Genomic DNA, 25,202 nt, shown 5'->3' on the forward strand with positions numbered 1-25,202 from the left:
ACACCTGTGTCTATGAATATGTGAATGGATGGAAGGACAGTGGTCCTCAGAACCTTCGACATCTTCCCAGACCCTGATTTGAGCTTTCTTAGAAGATGGGAATTAGGAAAAGGGAATGTACACCGGGAAACATTACCTTAGGAACCTGGAAGGGATGAAAAACTAACGCAGCCAGAATTCTCTTTACCTTTGGAAAGTTCCTCATGCCAGTGACTAACTCTACATTCTTAACACCTAATGTGGAATAACAAATCTATACGTAAAAATTTTCACCAAATGCCTAAGACACACTCTACAATTTTAAGAGACTCTTCTTTTTTTTAGTGTTTATTTATTTTTGGGAAGAGAGCCACAGAGAGAGTGAGTGCAAGCGGGGGAGGGGCAGAAAGAGAGGGGAACAGAGGATCTAAAGCAGGCTCCACGCTGACAGTACAGAGACCAATGTGGGACTCGAACTCACAAACTGTGAGATCATGACCTGAGCCAAGGTCATATACTCAACTGACTGAGCCACCCAGGTGCCCCCAATTTTAAGAGATTCTTAATAATAGAGAACAAACTGAGGGTTGATGGAGGGAGGTGGGAGGGGATGGGCTAGATGGGTATTAAAGAGGGTATTTGTGATGAGCACTGGGTGTTGTATGGAAGTGATGAATCACTGAATTCTACTCCTAAAACCAATATTGCACTGTATGCGAAATAAAATTTAAATAAAAAAATAAAATAAGAGCATGCACATGAACATCTTAAATGTAGCATAATTATTTGAGAAAAAAGAGGTAGTAACAAGGGGGTCAGAATTTCTTTATTCTCATCCTACAAAAATCATGTAAACAATAGCACAGAGCTCTCCTTATTCCCAAGTTCAAAATCATCATTACATGGTAACCCTATATTTAAAATAAACAGTCAGGAAAAATAAAACCAGTTATCAGGCAAACACAGCAGTTTTGGATGTCTTGTATGGGAAACTTTCTCCTTTGGAGGTTCAGTAGATCTGTGTGGGAATCTGATGATGGCGGACAAAGGACACTCTGTCACAGGCACAGAGAACAGTGGTGGCTCAGTGGATTTTAGTAGTTTGTTCCAATAAGTATTCATTCGGACCCCCTTCCAGCCCCCAAACAAGAACAGGATTATATATTTGAACTCAAGTGCCAGCAATGGCTGGTCTTTCCCTTACCTCCAAAAACAACGGATTGGAGCAGATCCACAAGCCTGAAAGAAGAAAGTACAGGACTTCTAAACTTTACTTATCATTAAAGCAGACATACTAGGATTCAGGTTTTCCTTACATCAGAAAAAAGCCATAAACATGCAGCCACACAGATTGGAAAAGACCAAAAAAACAAAACAAAACAAAACAACAAAACAAAATAAAAAACAACCAAAAAAAAAAAAAAAAAAAACAGGCGAGAATCTATACAACCGCTTCTCTTCCTGTTGAAGTTTTTAAGAACGTAACCCAGTAATTTTTGCTCCATCATATTCTTGCAGTGGGACAGCTTAATCAGTATTTGGTTTCCAAAGCAATAAATATTGGTTAAACACCTGGCAAGGCAATCATGAAGCCTGGTTAGATCTCCTTTCAATCTCCCCGTTGAGTACCAATTTGGGTCTGCCTGCCCTTAATGTCATTTCAACCAGCAAGAAAAGAAATAATTCTCTCAGAGATATTTTAATGCACCCCAATGATAACGTCATTCATTATGAAGAATAACTTATAGTAGGAACTTGGTAGAGAACAACAGTGTCAGAGCCTTTGCTCGGTCAGGTCTCTGCCAGAGATGATAGAGTAAGTTTCCTTTCACAAAGAACTTCTGGAGGTTGAGATGATGGTATTCCCTAACCTCTGGGCATCTGTTAGTCCACTGGAAAAATGGGCTAAAATATGCAAAGCAACTAGCACAGTATGTTATTACATACAGTAATACATACAGGAGGTGCTCCATAAATGTTTCCTGGTCAACTATAAAGACTGAAATTTATTGAGTACCAACTATGTGCCAGACCCCACGAACACTTCTTTATATACACTATTCCCTAATAAGTGCTAATAGCCCATTTTCTAGATGAGTTAAATAAGGCTCAAATATTAAGTTTATTTAGAGAATTACCAAGATACATGGCTAACACTGGAACCTAGTTTGTCTGATTTAAAATCTCAAATTTTTTCCATGACTCCGCATTGCTTCCTTAAACTGTTACTTCATTTCAGTGAGCTAGACAGAAAGCATAAAGCAAGTGAGCTATATTAACAACATAAGAATTCTAAACTAAAAATACCATTTCATGCCTCAATAGATGAAAGGGAAGGTAAACAACATGAAGGAAACAATAAGCCCCTAATGAAAGAGAATAAAAAGGTGCAGTTAAATGTCTTAGAACAGACACACGTTAATTAGAAGTCTGATTTTTTTCCCTCTTTTTATAGAGGGCATTCCTCCTGCCTCAAAAAATGGACATTAGTTCTCTTTACGTTCCCTTTGATTAAACTGTCCCAATCCCCGAATGTACTGGGACAGAGTGGGCAGGTCTTCTTTGAAGGCCCTCAAAAGAGTGAGGCACAGGTAGATGGCCAAGTCACTAAGCCTGTTCATCAATAAGAGTTGAGTCTTAGAGTCTATGTTCTGGAATATTAGGCTGGGTGGTCTTACCTGGATTTAATGATTTCTCTACCACATGAACCATCCTATACTGCTCCTGTATTGTTTTAAAGAACTGTTCACTTAGTCTTGGAGCTGGGTAAGAGGAAAATGATATGGAGACAGAAAAAAGAAATGAAATATAACTATGAATGCTTAAACAAAGCTCAGAATGGGTTGGGAAGGAAAGAGAAGACTTTAGCATCAGTAGAAATAAAGCCAGACACCTTGGATTTGGGGAGATGTTTAAAAATCTTAGTACTATGGTAAAGAACTTCATTAATGACAAGTGGCTGCTGTCAGGTGCCAAATTCCGAATAAAAAGAGTTGCAGACATTGGCCACAGCCCCATATTTTCCTGCCAATACTGACACCAGCAGTTTGGACCATCCGCCAAAATTCCTTACTACTAGGATCGGACCTCCAATAGCGTTTTCTGACAGTTGACTATAAACTAGAACTTCAACAGTAATAGGTTAGAACTATTTTAGAAATATGAATAAGTGCTTTGTGATTAAACTCTACTCTCAAAACAGAATCGACTTTTATTGAAACCTCTGAAAGACATTATTATTTGTTTGCCACCAGCTTTAAATGGATACAACTGTAAATAAATGATTTTAAACAGAGCCCCTGATAAAGCCTAAACCTAATCATTTCCTATAATTCCAGTTTTATTTGGGTGTTATGTGCTTGCAAACAGACACACTTAAAGAACATATATTTATATACATATAAAATATAGATGATATGGGAGTTTCTGACAAATGATTTGTTAATGAAAATTTATTAACTATGTAATCATTGAATACCAGAGAAACTTTAATATATACAAATCGTGTGAGTTCTCAGTTCCTAAACTTTGGTTATATGAATACGCCTCAAGCACCAGAGAACAAACAATAATTCTAATTTGAAAAGAAAAAAAATCCCAAGAAACAAAAAAAGCCTTCAACTCCCTTTGTTCTTTTCTTTTTAAAACGCCATTTGGGGAAACTCTTTTATTCTACATTTCCTTCCATCTTGGTCAGTTTCCAAAAAACAGTATTAATAAAAATTGAACAGGGAAAAAAGTATAGACAAACCATTTTAGATAAAGGTGATGTCTCAAAAGAACTATATCTGGAAATTATTCTGTCTTAAATACAAAATCGTTTTGACCTAGGAGATTTACATTATGTAACATGTATAAAAAAATCCTCAACTCTTAATTTTCAAAATTCAAAAACTCAGGCAACACAATCTTAACAAGAGTTGGGGGTGAAAGGCTTACAGGGAGATCTTTAGCAAACCCAGTTAAAAAAGTTCTTGGTTTTCAACTTCTTCCCTGGCATCTGCTAGCTGCAGAGGCAATGTGCATAATATATAGGCATCAAAAGAGACCTGATGGACTGAGCACAACCCTTCATGGGATTTCACAGGAAATCTGATGGGCAAAAGAAAGAAAAGCTGAAGAATGAAGACTGAAATAGAAAAAAATGGAAACAAAATATATCTAAGCATACGTAAGTTAGGATGGAGGGGGCTTACATGTACAAACTGACAACTGCATATGTGTGGAAGGGACTGCATCCTTGCCCACAAACTGGATTATATACACATTTATATTAAATTAAGTCAGTTCGTATATTACACCTGACAATTCAAACAGGATGTTTCTGGTGAGAGGTGGAAGGAGGTTCTATTTACTCAGTTCCTCAGGCCCCAGTCCTCTGTCCTGGCTGGCTGGTGGTCTCTGTACAGGACTCCACGGCATGGTATATGAATGGATAAAGCTTGACGTCTGGTCCGGGGGTCGAACAGTTTCTGCATTCTTCGTTGTAATACCGTAGCAAGAGCTTATACACTTCTCCTGGAAAGTAAAGGCCAGACCAAAACCCCCATTAAGGTACAAAGATGGATAAAACTACTAAAGAGCACTCTAGTTTTCTCTTAATCTAAAAAACATATGCTCATTTTTGGCTTCTGAAAATAGAGTATGAATTTCATATGCCTGGAAGGCTTTCCTGACATAAAGTTAAAAAGAACAACAACACATAAGTACCTTAAAGAAACTACTTATTAGTTCATGATTACAACAGGCTATACATGGTATAGGTATATGTGGTATTCGGCCACTTATCATTTTGGGAGTTTGTGGCAAGTTTACTTCTACACTCAGCTCCCAGGATAGCAAGGCCTTTCAGGTCCAGCTGAAATACAGAAATGAGCATGCTGTTAGGTCTGATAAGTATGACTCAGAGTGAGACCTCTTAGACCTAGACTTACCTTCCTACAGTATCCCTCTTTTGGTTTTCTATATGCATAAAAGTAAAAATGGATACTAAGCACCAGTTTCTTGGCCTTATTTTAATAAGCTGACATACTCATTCAAGATTGCAGATGAAACTTTGCCAGAAAAGGATTCTGCAGACATTGCCCATCTAAGACTTTGTCTGCCTTTCTCAAAGTCATACTTTTATTTTTTCTTATCCACTTATCCTGGATGGTGGACAATCTATCTAGACACCAAGTGTCAAGACTATCTCCTACTTACCAACGGTTAGTTTCCTTTCAGTAAGGAAAGTGTGCATGTTGTAAATGTCTCTCATCAATTCTGAGTCCCCAAAGGTGAAATAAACCACATCTCGCTCAGCTACAGCAGCTGCCATTATCTGTATTAAGGCTGTAGCAAAGAGAAAAAAACACAGCTATGTTATGACACTTCCCACCAAGACACATTTAGTTCTTTCAACCAGCTAAATTATAGCTAGTGTCCCATAGCTTTATCCTGAATTAAATATTTATAAACCTAATATAATATACACATTATTAGAAATGGCAAATACAGATGGGTATAAATCATCTATCATGTGACTTTTCAGATATGCTGCTGAGAATATCATGAAGCCACAGAATTCCCACACAAGCATCTTTGTGGGGAAATAAATAAGGGAAGGTGCATCTAAGGCAGCACAATCAAGGCACTAAGTTGGTTGTATTTTTTTTTTCTTCTTATGTTAATCTGGAACTAAACTTTTTGTTTGCTTGCTTGATTTATTTTGTCTTATTATGTAGTCACAGTCTTTTGTATCAGATGAGTCTCTGTGAATTTTCCTGACCAATGCACTTGGGAGGTTCTAATGCTCTCATTAACCCTATAGCAAGCATTCTCAAAATGGGTTAGAGAGCGCACCCTCATCCCTCCTGCACTCCCAATTACTACAGCAGAGAGGGAATGTTACTGAAAACATTGAACAGTAACTCTAGTTACTGCTGGAATGGGACATTCATTGAGAACCACTGTCCCCAGGAATCAGTTATAAATCACTGAGCCTGAAATATATTCCCAAAAATTAATTTCCTTTATTACCTTAATCTCAATAGACAAAACATTTTATTTTTCATTTAAAAAATTTTGAAGACTTTACTAATTTTAATTCTAGTATATTTAACAGATAGCATACAATATAGTGATTCATCAGTTCCATATATTATTCACTGTTCATCAAGATAAGTGTACTCTTGGGGCACCTGGGTGACTCAGTTAAGCGTCCAACTCTCTTTTTAAAAAAATGTTTTAATGTTTATTTTAGAGAGAGAGAGAGAGAGAGAGAGAGAGCGAGCAGAGAGGAGAGGGAGACACAGAATCTGAAACAGGCTCCAGGCTCTGAGCTGTCAGCAAAGCTGAGCCACCCAGGCACCCCTAATCATCCAACTCTTCATATTAACTCAGGTTATAATCTTGTGGTTATGAAATCAAGCCCCGCATTGGGATCCACTCTGAACTTGGGAGTCTGCTCGGGACTCTCTCTCTCCCATTCCCTCTACCTGTCCCTGACTCGCACTTTCTCTCAAAATAAATAAACTTTTGAAAAAAAAGAGGGGAGCCTGGGTGGCTCAGTCAGTTAAGTGTCCACCTCTTGATTTCGGCTCAGGTCATGATCTCGCAGTTTATGAGACTGAGCCCTACATCAGGCTCTGTGCTGACAGCGGCATAGCCTGCTTGGGATTCTCTCTCTCTTAAAATAAATAAACTTAAAAAAAGAAAGATAACTGTACTCTTAATCCCCTTCACCTATTTCACCCAACCTCCTCCCACTACCCCTCTGATAACAATTAGTTTATCCTCTATAATTAAGAGTCTGTTTTTTGGTTTGTCTCTTTTTCCTCTTTGTTTTATTTCTTAAATTCCACATAAGAGTGAAATTATATGATATCTGTCTTTCTTGACTGGCTTATTTTGCTTAGCATTATACTCTATAGATCCAACCATGTTGCTGCAAATGGCAACCTTTCATTCTTTTTTTTTAATGGCTGAATAATATTATAAATATATACATACATACATATACATATACATATACATCTTCTTTACCTAGGATACTTGGGCTGTTTCCATAGTTTGGCTATTATAAATAATGCTGCAAAAAACACAGGGATGCATATATACCTTTGAATTAGTGCTTCTGTATTTTTTGGGTAAATAACCAGTACTGTAGTCACTGGATTGTAAGGTAGTTCTATTTTTAATTTTTTGAGGAACCTCCATACTGCCTTCCACAGTGCCCATACTAGTTTGCGTTCCCACCAACAGCGCATGAGGGTTCCTTTTCCTCCACATTTTCACCAACACTTGTTTGTTTTTTATTTTAGCTGTTCAGACAGATGTGAGGTGATATCTCACTGTGGTTTTTATTTGTGTTTCCCTGATGATGGGTAATGTTGAGCATCTTTTTATGTGTCTTTTGGCCATCTGAAGGTCTTTGGAGAAACATCAATAGACAAAATGTATTTTAAATAACAGTAAAACTGAATATAGGTATAATAAATGCTTTTCACTAGTTACATATTTTTTCCTTCATAAAAGGGGAGATGGGAATCAAACTAAAACATTTTGGAAAACAACTTCTGTAGTTTTGGTTTTTGAGAATATGTTAAAATTCTTAAATTCAAAAAAAAAATTAAAACAATAGGAATGGGAATGGAAAGGAGCCTATAACTGTAAACAAACAAAAACAAATTAGCCTAATTTTATTTCAAAAGAATAACATAACTTCACTGAAGGGAAAAGAAAAAGGATGGAAAAAAGAAATAACTAATCCAAGTAACTTATGAACATAATATATGACTCATATACTGTCAGTCTTGGGCAAGGAGAAAAGAATTACAAACAAATCCCAATTCTTTTTACTAGGTTTGCTTACCATAGTAGTTCAAGCAAAACAATTTTGAAACTAGTTTTGAATATATTACAGGATTGAGCAAATGAGTAAATGTGTTGATAGTGTTGGGAGCTGGGGTCCTTACCATGACAGAGGGGACACACAGACATGGAATATGGGAAGACAAAAGTAACTGTGGAGATGGATTGAAACAGAAGGCACTACTGTGTACTCACAGACTTGTAAAATACATTTGTGTGTGTGTGTGTGTGTGTGTGTGCATTCTTAGCCTTGTCTGCTAAAATGCTTTAAAAGAAGACACCCCAGCAGCAATGAGCACATCTAGTGCCCAGATATTGATCTCTAATACCATTCCCCTTTAATTTTTTTTTAATATTTATTTTTATTTTTGAGAGAGAGCGAGCGAGCACACATGACTTGGGGGGGTGGATCAGACACAGAGAGGAAGACACAGAATCTGACACAGACTCCACGTTCTGAGCTGTCAGCACAGAGTCCGATGCAGTGCTTGAAATTATGAACCACAAGATCATGACCTGAGCTGAAGTTGGATGCTTAACAGACTGAGCCAGCCAGGCACCCCTTTAAAAGAAGACAGCCCAGCAGCATTGAGCACATCTAGTGCCCAGATCTTTGTCTCTAATACCATTCCCCCTTTAAAGGAGCTGGATTCCTCAGGGAAATGCCTGATTCCATGGTTAGGACAGGATAGGTACAAGATAAGCCCAGGATATTTTGTTGTACCAGAAAGTAAAGAAAGTGATCAGGATACAGGAGTCAGTTTGAAGGAGTTCCCACCAGCCAAATCTGGACAAGCTAGGCACCAAAATATTAAGTATAGTAAATAAATTGCAAACCACTGAAAAAGTATGAATTCTTGAGTCCACATATAATAAATAGACAATATATAATAAATAAATGGAGAAAAAGAATGAGGGCTCTTGCTCACTGGAGAACGTCAAAGATTAAATGGTAAGCATGGAGGAAGTGATAGCACAGGATAATCCTCCTTTGCAACCATCATGGTAAAGATTGAATCAGGCAAAAATCAGTAAAGAATACCAAATCTAATGGAAATTTTGTCTTAAAGCGTCTTCCCACAAATTGCTTATAAGCTACAAGGGAGAGGAAAAAACTCAGTATCTGTACAGTGGAGAAATCAGACAACACCTTGACTGGGTAATCAAAAATAGCATCACCAATGGGGTCAGATGGCCATCAGGTGCCTCTATCACCTATGCAGTGCTCTGACTGAGAATGTATAACCTCAACCTAATTATGAGGAAACAGCAAACTCTTTATTTTTTATTCTTTAATTCTTTTATTCTTTAAATATGTCAATGTCCTAAAAGACAAAGAAAGGCTGTAGGAATATTCCGAATTCAAAAAGAGGCTAAAAGACATGACAACTGAAGGCAATACCTGACCCTGGACCCTGTATTGGAGGGCAAGAAGGATATAAAGGGTTTTTACGAGGGCACCTGACAGAATTGGAACATAGATGACAGAGTAGATAAAAATATTCTATCAATGTTCATTTATGAGTTTAATAACTGTAATGTGTTTATATAAGAAAATATTTTATTCTTAGGAAACACACACTGAAGAATTTAGGAAAAGGAGCATAAAGTACATAAATAACTTAAGCGCAAATGGTTAAGAAAAATTATGCATGTGTTCATATATATAAACGTCCATATATGTACACACACACACACACACACACACACAGGGTATTTATTTTTCCTTCCGTAACTTTGTAAATATGAAACTACGTTCAAATAAAAAGTTTTAAGAATTATGTAAGAAGGAAAAATATATTTAAGTTGAACTAGTAAACTTGACATAGTTGAGTATTCCCAAATTTGGGAAAGAATCTAAGACTTTATAATACATGTGAGATTCTAAAACACCAAAGTATTTCCTAATTTCCAAACTAATATTTATTGAGTATCCACAACGTGAGGTACCATTACTAGGCCTCATTAATCTTGGAGTATTGAAAGTAATTAATCTCAAATAGAGATAAGTTTTAATTAAAACTACTCAACCAATTTATGCATATGTTAAAGTTTCGGTACACTCAATTTTAAAAGGTTCCTAATTAACCTAAACTACATATAAAAATGGAAAAATGAATTGTCATTTTCCTCTACCATGAAGTACCATGTCTTACCTTCTAGTTTGAATGAAAATTTGGCTTTAAGTATTTCCTATTTAAAAAAAGAGAGATCCAAAGAAAAACACTTCTAGTCTTATTTTCTCCTTATATACAGAAATACTAGATCACTGGTCATTTGACCCTTAAGAAAATGAAATATGAATAAAAAAACTCTCACAATTTATCTCCCTATAGAATTTATTTTAAAAATGCTAGAGCTAAGCTTGACAAAGCTACAAAAAAAAAGGCCAGATCATGGGGCGCCTGGGTGGCTCAGTCAGTTGAGCGTCCGACTTCAGCTCAGGTCATGATCTCACAGCTCGTGAGTTTGAGCCCTGTGTCAGGCTCTATGCTGTCAGCTCAGAGCATGGAGCCTGCTTCAGATTCTGTGCTTCCCTCTCTCTCTGCCCCTAACCTACTCACATTCTGTCTCTGTCTCTCTCAAAAATAAATAAACATTAAAAAAAAGTTAAAAAAAAAAAAAAAAGGCCAGATCTTAATAAGAGAAACCAATTCTCACCACATTTTTGGTTTCACATCCATTTCTATTTGGGTACACACTGCAATCTGAGCATGTGCCAGACAGTTTGGGACTACAGACTGGAGACCTGAGTTCAGTCCTTACCCATCTGCTAGCTATCTAGGATCTATGACTTTGGTCAACTCACTTAACTCCCTTGCCTGCATTTTTCCCAGCTATGCTATGAAGGAGTTAGATCAGAGGATCCCTAAAGACTCTTTCAGAGTGTAGAATTCCATAATCCCTGCTATAATTTTTCTCCTTGCGCTGGATATTAGACTATAAATACACAAGTGAAATTTTCAGAAATATAATCTTGACTCCATATATCAGTAATCACTAACAAAAGATAATTTTAAACAGAACTGTTTTCAGACCTTATTATGTACAACATCCTCAGGAACTTTGCAAATCTAAATAATTAAGTCTCATGATTTAGGTGAATTCTCTTGCATCACAAGTTAGATGAGAATAAATCACAAATCTAATAGGGTATGTGGACTGATTCCAAGTATGATATAAAAGCATCAAATTCTAACTTCAAGCACAACTAGGTGCCAAAATAATCACTTAAATTAACCTGCAGGGAGCTGGGTTTTAATTTTCTTTTTGGCATCAATGTTAAGCTATGAAGAAAATTCAAATAAATATAAATGACATCAAAAAGCAATTCATAAGGTCCTCTTGCAACAAATGAACCAAACCAAAAATGAGTAAAATGATGGATATGCATACCACAGGTGTGGTTTGAGGCCATCAGCATGTAATATTAGTAACAACTGCTACCACCAAGTTCTTAAACATGCTGAATGGTTCTAGCAGCTTTAAAAAGCACAAACACAAGACTTACAAGAATTAACTCAGTTAATCCTTACAAAAACTGAATAAGGTAAATGTAAGTATTATGTCCATTTTGAAAATAAGGCAATATAGGTATCAAAAGGTTTAAGCAGTTTGTCTAGGGTCACAGACCAAAAAGCAGTGGATCTGAGGGTTGAACCCTGGCAGTCCTGATTCAGACGCACTCCCTCAACCACTACTCTGCAAACCTGTCATGCCAAGTCATTCTGCTCTACTCCAAGCAACATACCATGTGCCAGTCCGAAGAATTTCCTCATGTTGTTTACATTATTTAAATGCATGCTGGCAAATAAACCAAATAGTATAGATTTGAAAGTGTTGTTGATGTTTTTCTAATGAAACCCAAGGTGTTTTTTGTGCTCTCACACCCAGTTACGCTGAAAGCTCACGGCTTTTTGCTCACTCTTCTCAGCCAACTCTTATTCTGTAGTTGGGGTCTTGTTCTCTGGCTACTGTTTTTAATCAACATCACCGGCAACTTCCACCTCCCCCCGCCACCTGAATATTACTAAAGGCCCCATCGTTGATCCTTCCACCTGCTTTAAATGCACTCTCTCTTCCAGAATTCAACCATCTCTAGAATGGCAAATCCCAAATCCAGATCCAGATTCAGAATTTGTGGCCAATGAAGATTAAACAGCAAGAGTGCAGACACTGGGCTCTAGGGCATCAACCCTGGTTTGTACCCTAAAATTGCTGCATGCTATCCTTGTGACATTGGGCTACTTACCTCTCTCTGCCTTGACTATTTCACCTATAAAGATAAAAATAAAGCTTACCAATACATTGTTATGAGCTAATATATGTAAGGAAAGCACTTAGTATAACAATTTCTGGAACATAGAATGTTTGTAGACATTCTCAACTAACAACAACGATACAACAACAACAACATACTGGTTTTTCCGAAAGGCTAAATGTGAATTTTGATTCTGACTCCTATTAGGTCTCTCTTTGGGCTTTTTTACTAGCCTCTTTTTGAACCTTGGTTTCCTTATGTTAAAAATGTGGCCACATGCTCTGGAAAGCAGTGTGGAGGTTCCTCAGAAAATTAAAAATAGACCTACCCTATGACCCAGCAATAGCACTGCTAGGAATTTATCCAAGGGATACAGGAGTACTGATGCATAGGGCCACTTGTACCCCAATGTTCATAGCAGCACTCTCAACAATAGCCAAATTATGTAAAGAGCCTAAATGTCCATCAACTGATGAATGGATAAAGAAATTGTGGTTTATATACACAATGGAATATTACGTGGCAATGAGAAAAAATGAAATATGGACTTTTGTAGCAACATGGATGGAACTGGAGAGTGTGATGCTAAGTGAAATAAGCCATACAGAGAAAGACAGATACCATATGGTTTCACTTATGTGGATCCTGAGAAACTTCACTTATGTGGATCCTGAGAAACTTCACAGGAACCCATGGGGGAGGGGAAGGAAAAAAAAAAAAAACAGGTTAGAGTGGGAGAGAGCCAAAGCATAAGAGACTCTTAAAAACTGAGAACAAACTGAGGGTTGATGGGGGGTGGGAGGGAGAAGAGGGTGGGTGATGGGTATTGAGGAGGGCACCTTTTGGGATGAGCACTGGGTGTTGTATGGAAACCAATTTGTCAATAAATTTCATAAAAAAAAATAATAATAAATAAATAAATAAATAAAAATAAAAGGTCAAAAAAAAATGTGGCCACAAATTGAAGGGTAACCATGCAAACTAAAGGAGAGAATGTAGTCTTTCTTAAACATGGCTGATCATCAGTATCTCCCAGACAGTTAAAATTTCCCAAAGCCATTTCCCAGATCCACTAACTAAGTGGCATCTCTGAGGTGCTGATGACAACCATTCCACTCACTCTAGACACCTTGAATGCATTATCATGTACAAGACCCCATTCTAGACACTGGGCCCACAGAAGAGGACAATGTAGAAGTGTTAAGAAAGGAATATTCTTATTCAGGTGTGTAAGAGCAAAAGGCTGAGAAAGAAATGGAGTGTGGTGTGTTCTGACAGAAGGAAGCAAGGTGATAAGAAGCCTGTGGTAAGAAAAACTGAACTGAACTGGCCCATATTTCTATTCTAACCTTCCATTTTTTTATTGACAGTCACCTGTTCCCCAGTTCTACAAACAGACCTCCCACAAATCCCAGCCAGAGGGATAGGCTGGGTCAATGATAGCATGGTAGAAAATGATTTCTCAGAACTGTCCAGGTTCCTATCTTTTCTAGATCAATGATTTTTCTGGAGTTTAGCTATCTTGATTCCAAAATAGCAAAACAACCAGTAAACACATTATTTAAGTTTGGTGTCAATGGGATATAAGGTATGAAGGAAAATAAATTTACAAAAAGTTTCTATAATTTCAGAGAAATTTTCATTTAATATAAATATGCAATAAAAATCAACTGAGGGGCACCTGGGTGGCTTAGTCGGTTAGGCGTCTGACTTCGGCTCAGGTAATGATCTCACGGCTTATGGGTTTGAGCCCTGCATCAGGCTCTGTGCTGATAGCTTGGAGCCTGGAGCCTGCTTCGGATTCTGTGTCTCCCTCTCTCTCTCTGCCTCTCCCCGGCTTGTGTTCTCTCTCTCTCAATAATAAATAAACTTAAAAAAATAAAAAAGAAAATCAACTGAAAAACTTCTGAATCTCACTGGGCATGTGTCCAGTGTTTACTGACTTGCTGACTACAATGATTTGGTTCAAGAGATAGGAAAGTGATCTAAGTTGGCCCAATTTTTAAATGGAGGAGTTCTCCTTTCCACTCGGGTCACTCAGTTGCAGTACTGTAAACCTGGAACTGTTTGGTCTCCAGCTCCTGCCATGGAGAGATAACCAATGGAAATAGAAGAGAATGAAGCTGTCCTCTTCAGAGAAGCAGGCATTGGAGAAACCAACACACAAGAGGAAGTGTCTGATCCTAGGATCCAGTAATCCCTGAGGCCAAATCTACCCAGTCTTTCTCTGCCATATCAGTAGACAGTGGCCATTCAGGCTTAAGTGATTAGGTAGATTAGCATATCTTAAAACTAAAGAATCCTAATACAGAACTTGGTTGCAGTGTTGGCAGTTGGGTATAGGTAGGACAGGAAGGAGGATCTTTGTGGAATAGTTAACACTAGAGTGCTGTCTTTTTTTTTTTTTTTTTTTAACGTTTATTTATTTTTGAGAGAGACGGAGACAGAATGCGAGTAGGGAAGGGGCAGAGAGAGAGGGAGACACAGAATCCGAAGCAGGCTCCAGGCTCTGAGCTGTCAGCACACGGGGCTCAAACCCACAAGCTGTGAGATCATGACCTGAGCCAAAGTCAGACGCTCACCCGACTGAGCTACCCAGGTGCCCCAGTCTTTTTTTTTTTTTTTCATTTTAAATATTTATTCATTTTTGTGAGATGGAGAGAGACAGCGCTACCAGGGGAGGGGCAGAGAGAGGGAGACACAGAATCTAAAGCAGGCTCCAGGCTCCAAGCTGTCAGCCCAGACCCTGATGCAGGGTTTGAACCCACGAACCTCGAGATCATGACCTGAGCCGAAGTTGGACACTTAACCGACTGAGCCACTCAAGCACCCCTAGAGTGCAGTCTTAAAGGAATACAGGGAATTAGGCAGATGCTAATAGGCAATTTCAGAAGAATGTGCAAAACCCTAGATTAATGAAAGGCATACAGGGTTGTTGAATAAATTTGTTAAAGAGAAATTCCGTGAGCATATTTTATTTGCAAATCACTTTTAGGTAGCTAAGGTAGGGAATGGGTATAGAAAAGAAAATACACAGGAGTACAACATCAAGATACCTTTAATTACAGTAAACTAGCAAAGGCATAATTTTCTCAAGTCAGGTAACACAGTATGGAGAGATATAAAAAATAAACATTGAAGGAAATGGAAGGAGGAATTGACAAAAATATAATAGAACTTTAGAGTACCACTCAATACCTTCACAAAGCAAGCAGACAAAATTAGAGGGATACAGGGTCTGAGCTAATAAGTATAGAATCTCATAGACATAGAATAAGTTCTACATCATTCAGAGACATCTTTTCATGTACCAATATAGCATCTACAACAACTGTTATGCCACCAAGAGTAGCTCCAAAAAAAATTTTTTTTTTAAATAATAGGTAAAAGAGGGGAGCCTGGGTGGCTCAGTTAGTTAAGCATCCAACTTCAGCTCAGGTTATGATCTCGCAGTTCATGGGTTCGAGCCCCACGTCAGGCTCTGTGCTGACAGCTAGGGGCCGGGAGCCTGCTTTGGATTCTGTGTCTCCCTCTCTCTCTGCCCCTCCCCCAACTCATGCTCCGTCTCTCTCTCTCTCTCAAAAATAAATTTTTTTAAAAAAAAGAGGTAAAGGGGCGCCTGGGTGGCTCAGTCGGTTAAGCGCCCGACTTCAGCCAGGTCACGATCTCGCGGTCCGGGAGTTCGAGCCCCGCGTCGGGCTCTGGGCTGATGGCTCAGAGCCTGGAGCCTGTTTCCGATTCTGTGTCTCCCTCTCTCTCTGCCCCTCCCCCGTTCATGCTCTGTCTCTCTCTGTCTCAAAAATAAATAAACGTTAAAAAAAAAATTAAAAAAAAAAAAGAGGTAAAGAAACCATTTTATTTTTAAACCAACCATTTCAAAATGGTTTTAAATTATCTCCTAAAAATCTCATGGATATCTGGTGGTACCCTTAGAGCAGAAGCCCACTTCAGTCTCTAACTGAGATGGGATGAATAAAGCCACAAAAAGAAGCTACTTCTAACAATGAAAAAATGCCAAGTAACCTACAGAATCTTACACTCTTCCTGAGTCTACTAGAGAGCTGTGTTGTTGCAAGGCAATCAAAGTATGACAACCCCCTCCAAGAAGATACAAACTATGATCTTTGAAAGAGCACAGGAGACAGAGGTAAGCACCATACAAATGGGTAAGAATAAAACAGCTAAAACTTTAACATAAAATTTAAAAGCCAAGTGTAGACTGGGGGGTTACTTTGGAATAATCAGGAGCCCGAGAAATAGAGAGTTCACACTCACTCAAAAGCTCTTTTTCATAGGCTTCCACAGGGTGCTCAGAAAGATGAAGGGCCAGGAGGAGGACAGAGAGAGCCCACATGGTAGCACAGGCACACAGGAGATGAATGGCTGCTGGTGGGTGACAGGCACCAAACCCCTCCCTCTTCCCCATGTCCCTTCTTTTCTACCCTCTAGTTCTAGGGACATGGGCTGCTTTGGGGCAGAAAGTTGTTAGTAAATGTCTGTTGAATGAATGAATATATGAAAAATATTATCTTAACAGTTGTCAGCAGAATGTATAATGAAAACAGTTCAAAATCAAATTGTTGTAAATTGCAATCCTCCTGTATAGTTAGGCAGAAAGCATATTAACAAATATTTAGTCTTATTGCTAATAAAAGAAGTTTAAGGATCGGCATATGCCCATATTTGCTCTCCATGGTTTTTTTTAAAAACTATCCTTCCTTCCTTCTTTCTCTATTAAGGTAGGGATAAGCATCTGATGGTTCAAAGAGTCTTCCTGAAAGGTTTGGTAAGACCTAGGGACAGATAAAGATGGCCAGTCAAGAAAAAGTTAATATTGGCTGTGTCTTTATCTGCTCTCAAAGGGTTTTAGCTTTCCAACTTTTCCAACCTTGTGTCATCTCTCAATACTCTCAAGTGGACCATAGCTTCTTGATTCCTTTCTATGCACCTGCTCTACCTCCCTAATACCAGGTCATTAGCAAACATCTCTTTATTGGTACTCTCTTCTTTTGGAGATTCATCTAGGATTTAAATGCCCGCTTTGCCCATGTCTACTATGTGACTGATGAGAAAGTGAGCTTATAAAAGAGGAGTTTATAATGTCTTGATGGCTGTTTTTCTTAACTGAGATATAACTGCCATATAAAATTATGTAAGTTTTCAAATATACACTATGATGATTTGGTATTTGTACATATTAAGAAATGATTATCACAATAAGTATAGTTAACACCCATCACCACACAGTTACAAGATTATTTTTACTTGTGATGAGAACTTTCAACATCTACTCTTTAAGCAATTTTCCAATATGCAATAGTTATTACTAATTATAGTCACAATGTTATACATTATATGCCCATGATTTATTCATTTTATAACTGGATGTTTGTACATTCTAATCCCTTTCACCCATTTCACCCACCCCCATACCCCACCTCTGGAAACCACCAATCTGTTCTCTGTATCTATGAGCTAGGTGTTTTGTTTTTGTTTTTAATATTCCACAAAGAAGTGAGATATACACTATTTGCCTTTTTCTCTCTCACTTATTTCACTTAACATAAAAATGCCTTCAAGGTCTATCCATGTCGTCAGAAAATTTTTTACTAAGACTTTTTGTTACAGAAACAATATAAGCTTAAAACAGAAAAGTACAAATTAAAAAAAAATCTATATCACTCACCTAGAGACAACCATAGCTAATCTTTGCACATAAACAGATGAACACAGAGAATCTCAAATTTGTGATATTTTATATTTATCATTTGATTTTCAGAATTGTTTATAATATATATACTATGTATTTCCCCCATTCGGCAGTATTCTAAAAACATACTTCCATGTCAGCAGTTGTATTTCTGCAATAGTTCTAATGTCTACATAATATTTCGTTACATAGATGTACCACAGTATCTTTCTTTTCAAAATCAGTTTCAGTAAACAATTCCCCACTAAAGGATAAATAACTACTTCTAATTTTTATGATTATTCAAGTGAATGAAGGAGAGGGAATTGTCAAAAGGTCACTGTTAAGTTTAAATCTCAGTAATTGGGAAAATGAACTATATAATGAAACTCTTTGAATACTATGCTTGGTACTCACCAAGGGGAAACAAAACTGTAATCGGAGAAAAATATTTTTATGCCACAAAGAAAAGAAAGGAAAGGAAGACATTTATAAAGCTCCTCAAATTGTCCATCACAAATGACCAAAGCTTATGGCAGGCCTGGTTTTTTGGATTGATGATACAAATCTACTCATTCATTTTACTTCACAGAAAAACAGCAAAATCGTCTGCCATAAGATCAATAAGCCCAGAATGAAAAACAGGTTTCCTCAAATTGAGGATGATAAATAATTTCATAAAACCTAAAAATTCTTTCTTCTATAGATTTTCAAAACACTGAAAATAATAACATGCAGGTTTTGTTTCTGATTATGAAAAAAATGTGGGTGAAAGCCTTTAGAATGAAGGAAAAGATTTCTCTAAGCATGCCACAAATATGTAAACACATAAAAATTAAGTCCACATGACAACAACCCAAGAGGCTGAAATAAATGAAAAAATACCTGCAACATAATATAACAATTAATGATATTTCTTTTTTTTTTAATTTTATTTTTAAGTAATCTCTACACCCAACATGGGGCTCGAACTCATGACCCCAAGGATCAAGAGTCCCATGCTCTTCTGACTGAACCAGCCAGATGCCCCAATATTTCCTAATATACAAAGAGTTATTACTATCCATTGAAAAGTCAAAACTATTTCCAAAGAGCTAAATGGGCAGAAGAGTGAAAAAAACAATTCACAAAGCAAATAAAAATGGCCATTAAACATATAAAAACTGTTGAACCTCAGAGAAATTTTAAAAATTGACAAAAATCCCTTGTTAGTGAGGATTCTTATGCAGGGAAGACAATAGAAATTGATATAACCTTTCAGAAGGATAACTTGCAACAAGTATCAAAATATAAAGTATATATGCCTTTGGGTTATTAATCTCACTTGTAGGAATTAATCCTAAGAAAATAATCGTATATAACATATGTAATTATACACTGCAGTATTGCTTGTAAGATTAAGAAAATAAACCAACTGTCTATAAAGGGAGAACCAGTGAAATAAATTATGGTAAGGAGAAATACAACAGAATACTATATAGCTATTAAAAATGTTGACAGTACATTTACATTTGTATGGTTTTCAAAAAGAAGAGGTCAGAGCATAGACTGGTGTTATGTTATTAATGTCAAATGGTTACAGAGATTGTTAATAGGGATATCTGAAAAGATGATCGCCAAAAACGTTAACAATGAACTCTGATGATTTTTACACACTTCATAATATTTTTCTGGATTAAAAAAATAATAAATGTGACATTTTTACAAAAATAACATACTCATAAATAATGACAGACTCAACTATTTTATTCCCAGAGAGGTAGATTTTTATCTATATCTAGTTTGGCTATCAAGGCCAGTTGGCTGTTTTCTGTTTTATTTTATTACTTTATTAACTGTAGTATAACAAAGAATTTCAAAAACCTCGGAATTTCCTGAATGTCTTTGTTATGCTAAGGAGGACTCTGGGTGAGCCCCTACATAGCTACAGGATTGGGATTTTCAGCCACTGACTTCCAGCAAATGGAAAGAGAGTTGAAACTGAGTTCAATAATGGGGCCAATGATTTAATTAACAATACCTATATAATGAGGCCCCAATAAAAACTTTGGACATCAGGATGCCAGGGTCATGAGTTCAAGCCCCATGCTGAGGTGTGCAGCCTACTTAAAAAACAAACAAGCAAAAACACTTTGGACATCAAAGGTCAGTGGAGCTTCTCGTTGGCGAACACACTGATGTATGAGGAGAGAGATGTGCCCTGACACCACAGCGAGAAGGCATGGAAGCTCTGTATTCCCTCACAGATCTCACCCTATGTGTATCCTTTATAATAAAATGTAGTAGCACCTTCCTGAGCTCTATGAGTCATTCTAGTAAATTATCAAATCTGAAGGAGCTTGTGGGAACCTCCTAGATTGGTAGCCAGTTGGTCAGAGATGTAGGTGGCCTGGGGACACCCTGCCCCCAGACTTGCAGCTAGAGTCTGAAGTAGAGGTGGTCTTATGGAGGACTTTGCCCTTAACCTGTGGAATTTGCACTAACTCCAGGTAGTTCATGCCAGGATTGTATTGCAGCACACCTAGTTGACGACAGACCAGTTGGGTTGACACAGAACAGTATCCTTCTTAAGTAATGATACAATACGATTTTCTACGACTGATACTTTTGAGAGTAAAGTAAATGTCATAATTTGGTAAATGGCCAGTAGCTTTGATCAGATTTTGTGATTTTTCTACCATAAACAATAAAATGTAAGAAATGTTTATCCTTCTTGGGTACCCAAGTGGCTCCTTATCTATGTTCTTCATGCAGCTCTTCCAAGCTGTACTCCCACATATGTGCACCTCTACTAAAGCATTCACTACTATATTGCATTTTCTATGCTTCTCTCTCATATGCCAAATTGTGAATTCCAAAGCAGGGACTACATTTTATTCACCTTTGCATTCTCAGAGTCTACCACAGTGCCTACAACATAGCAGATGCCTCACAAGTTTGGTGAATGAGTGAGTCAACGAAATTGCTCTATCAAAATCACTTCTGTGAAGGAAAGTGCTTAACGGGTACTTTGGTTTGAAACTTCATAGTCATTCTGGACTCTTCCATCCCTCTATTCAACTAAATACTGGTCTGGTAGACTAAAGAGATCTTTACAGGGAAATAGCAAATAAAAATAAGTATTCCTTTAAATACAATAAGGAAAGAGGATGGTGTCAAATACTGTTTTTCTCTTCAATCTTTGTGGTCTCTTATTGTATAAAACAGAACATTAGAAATCCAAGTTTGAAGGACTTTTTCTCTGTAGTCAAAATGCTTATCATTCTTACAACAACTTATTTACTTACCTTTTAATCTAGCATCACCGCCAAAGGCACCACAGCCCCAGTTTCCTGTGGCTACTGCAGAAAGATTCTCTGAAGAAACTCCAGGACGGAGAAATCCACAGTAAGCCTGCAGGATGAAAGAAACATCACAGTGTGTGAGTGACTAGACACTAACAGTATTTGTGACTGATGCACTAAGATCAGTGGCTATTACCAAGCTTATGCTCTATTTTTTCTTTTTTTCTTTTTTTTTTTTAGGGGCCAAACTAGAGTGAAAACAAGAAAATCCTGGGATTATAGAAGAGAGTAAGAAATGATCAATTCTAGTATTTATTTGTTTTCATGCTGGGCCAAAGCCCTTAAACCAATACAGACAAGTCTCAGTTTCTTTGTCTGATTCAAACAAATATAAATGAAAATATCAAAGGTATTTCAAGAACTGATGGGATCCCAATTACAAACTACCAGGAACTGAAGGGAGGAAAGACACTTAACATATAGCTTTATTTGAAGGATTCTGAACACCATTTTTTCCATTAAGGTAAAGAGTTGTATCACCACTGTGCTTCCTTAACACTTGCTCTCTCAATTACTGGGACTTAAAGACTAGTAACTGTGTATGGGATTCCTATACCTGGTTACAAAATAATCTTTTTTTTTTTTAATTTTTTTTTTCAACGTTTATTTATTTTTGGGACAGAGAGAGACAGAGCATGAACGGGCGAGGGGCAGAGAGAGAGGGAGACACAGAATCGGAAACAGGCTCCAGGCTCTGAGCCATCAGCCCAGAGCCCGACGCGGGGCTCGAACTCACGGACTGCAAGATCGTGACCTGGCTGAAGTCGGACGCTTAACCAACTGCGCCACCCAGGCGCCCCTAAAATAATCTTTAAGGTCCTCTCTAGCTCCAAGCTTCTCTGGTTTCACAGCTCTGCTTTAAGCTAGAATATTTTAACATTCGCTAGTCACTTTGAGAAAAGTATGATCTATCCTGAGGACACTGGCTAAGTCTTACTTAGAGGAACATTTAATTTTGTACATGAGAAGACTGCAGTTTAAGCCCCAAAGTTGTAGATTTCCATTTCTTTGCTGCCAGCCTAGTTGGTCTTTCTCAGTTTTCTGAAACTATCAGACTATATTAAGAGGTTTAATGTAATAGCAAAGCAAATCTCCCCTGGGTTCTCTCAAGTAGCAAACAAAGCCTAAAATATAGCTTATGTATAATAGTAAATAAAATAAAAAGAATGATCTGTGACAAATGTTCCTAGAGAAAAACCAAGGATAAAGAAAGATGCTTCCATGAAACCCACACATAGAAATATAGTAAATTGCTCTCTGAAGTTTCTACAAAGGTATAAAAATTTATTTTACACACTGTCTGGATAGATTAACAAGGCTATTCCTTCCACCCCCTCCTAGGCTGTAAATCCTGACAGATATTAATTATAAGTTGGTACCAGACCATTATTCAATGCTGTGGTACAGAGCTTACACTAGAACTCACAAATTACCTGTATAATCAGATGCATGGAGCTTCTGAAAATCTCTTTCAGATCAAAAATATCAAGAGCTTAGGTTTGTTTGTTTTTTTTTGCAGGTTCTTAAAAGACACAGAGTCTCTGCTTTTATGCCAAAGGGGGAGAAAAGACTCTGTCAGAATACACATAACTTTGCCGCTTGCTTCCCTGTCAAATTCTCCTCAACAGGCCTACATGAAGATGATGATTTCTTAGCCTCCTGTTAGTGCCGCCTCTCTTTTACACTGTCAGAATGGCTTTAGTCTCTTCCTATTGCCATCTCTACATATCTGGGCTGACTCCTCTTTAATGAGCAAACATACCTTGGTGAAACCAGAGCCTAACAACAGAGAATTTGAAATATTTATATTATTAGAAGAAAAGTCTAATGTAAAGTGCTAACCAATTGTGCTAAAAAAAAAAAAACCCCAAAACTCCACAACTATCTTGAAAAATGGCCATAACAAAAACAAACTATAAAACTGAAATTAACCGGCATTTCGTGTTTTAAGCAAAACAAATCAAATAATACTTTAAAAAGTTAATCAGAAATTAAAAGATATAAAACAATTCAGAGTAATTAGGTACAAAGAGTAACTATTTGAGGTGCGTGGGTGGCTCAACTAGTTGGTTGAGCGTCCGACTTTAGCTCAGGTCATGATCTTGTGGTTCATGGGTTCAAGCCCTGTGTAGGGCTCTACACTGACACTGCAGAGTCTGGAGCCTGCTTTGGATTCTGTGTCTCCCTCTCTCTCTGCATCTCCCCTGTTCATGCTCTGTCTCTGTCTCTCAAAAATAAACATTAGGGCGCTTGGGTGGCTCAGTCGGTTAAGTGTTTGACTTCAGCTCAGGTCCTGATCTCACCTTTTGTGAGTTGGAGCCCAGCATCAGGCTCTGCACTGACAGTTCAGAGCCTGGAGCCTGCTTAAGATTCTGTGTCTCCCTCTCTCTCTGCCCCGCCCCTGCTCTCACACACACACACACACACACACACTCTCTCTCTCTCTCTCTCTCTCTCTCTCTCTCTCTCTCTCAAAAATAAACATTAAGAAAAACTTTTAAAAATAAACGTTAAAAACTTAAAAAAAGAATAACTATTTATAGTGATTAAATGCAAAATTCTTTTATTCTGTTTAAACCAAGCATTTCCAAGGTCAGACATAAGAGAGAAGCAGCAAGCTCTTCTAAGTCTCCTTTAGAGGAACAACCCATACTTCTCCCTTCTGCAGTAAGGAGAAATATCCCTCAAATGCTAGAGACCAGAGCAGGGTCACTAATCACGGAATCATTTCCTTTTACAGCAGTAATGAGCCCCTACAGTAACAAATAAAGATCAGATAAGGATAGAGACCTCAAAAGAGTGGAGTTGCCAAGTTCTTACTTCAGAGGGAAAGGTACTAGGAGTTCTCAAGAGCTCCATGCTGGCAACAAATACATCCCTCCCCCCCCCCCCCACACTTACCGCCAGAGAACTTGAGGCAATTTATCAGAGCAGTAAGAATAAAAAGAAAGCCAGCTCAAACTCTATAGTCACATCCTGACCATAATCACTAATGACAGCTATTTATTTTTTATTAATAAACAACTTTAAAGAGAAAAAGAGGAAGCATTCATACCTTAGGACAATAAGTAGAGAATACCAAAGAACACTCATCTCAGAATGAGTTTTGATGGGAAGGGAAGAAGAGAAGGAAGACAAAGGTAATTCTAGTATCCTGAAGGATACAATGGGGAGCTTTGAGAAAAGCAAGAGGCAGGAAGAAAATACTGGTACCTAGAGGTAAAAACTAGAGCCCAGCCAGAAAGTGATGAGATAAATACAGAGATATAGGATGGAAGCAAAGAAAGTGAAAAATAAAACCAAGAAAACAGTTGTAAAAACCTACAGGCCCAGAACTGGACCTGGGAAATAGATGGTACTCAAGGGAATAGTCACAAAAATCCATGCACACACATGCATGAACACACACACTCTTAAGTAAGAGCTCAGGCTTCAACATCAAGTTTAGCAGGCTCAAGTAGATAAAATTAAACTATGTCTTTCATTATAATGGAAATAGATTACACTGTTAGCTAGAGTAATAATTTACAATTATTATTCCCAAAGAGTCACTTATTTGGAGACAATCTACCACTAGTCTAACTTAAATTAATACACAGTTGGTACCACTGCTGATTTTCTGAGGTCTTATAATATTGTGATCTCTTAAAAACAAACATAATATAAAAAGATCCTTAAGAATCTTGTGGAAGAAAATAAAATATTATTAATCAAGAGTCTTAAAATTGTCCTTAGAGGGGTGTCTGGCTGGCTCAGTCAGTACAGCATGAGACTCTTGATCTCAGGGTTGTGAGTTCAAACCCCACATTGGGCATGGAGCCTATTTAAAAAAAAAAAATTATCCTTAGATTAAGTAATAACGATTTTGCAAAATTTTCATCTTTTGTAAATTTCTTTTGTTATTTGATTAAATAACAAAGAGGTTTATTACTACATTACGTGTAATGAGAAAAACTTGGGACTACCAAGTTATTCAAAAATAGTAGTTCAATTGTAGTACACCAATCCAACCAGTTTTACGGCCATTAAACAAATTATGATGATATTAGAAAATGCGAAAAATATTTACAATATATAG

The 25,202-nt window shown here is 37.5% G+C and overlaps 1 protein-coding gene across 7 annotated transcripts in view; it reads right to left on the bottom strand.

The window, feature by feature from the left end:
- Positions 1-787: 787 nt before the first annotated feature.
- PARG (poly(ADP-ribose) glycohydrolase) overlaps positions 788-25,202 on the bottom strand; it is a 133,422-nt gene continuing 109,007 nt past the window's right edge. For 5 of the 7 annotated variants that reach the window (XM_023240676.2, XM_023240678.2, XM_023240675.2 and 2 more), the window contains 3 exons: positions 21,068-21,173; positions 5,182-5,310; positions 788-4,497 (listed from right to left, as the gene is read on the bottom strand). In XM_023240676.2, the coding sequence (XP_023096444.1) occupies positions 4,343-4,497; positions 5,182-5,310; positions 21,068-21,173 (390 nt within the window). In that variant the 3' untranslated portion in view covers positions 788-4,342. The remainder of the gene's footprint in view (positions 4,498-5,181; positions 5,311-21,067; positions 21,174-25,202) is intronic. The other 2 variants (XM_019813506.3, XM_011287257.4) reach the window with 2 other exon arrangements.

This window comes from Felis catus, chromosome D2 (genome assembly GCF_018350175.1).
Source record: "Felis catus isolate Fca126 chromosome D2, F.catus_Fca126_mat1.0, whole genome shotgun sequence".
Taxonomy (NCBI): domain Eukaryota; kingdom Metazoa; phylum Chordata; class Mammalia; order Carnivora; family Felidae; genus Felis; species Felis catus.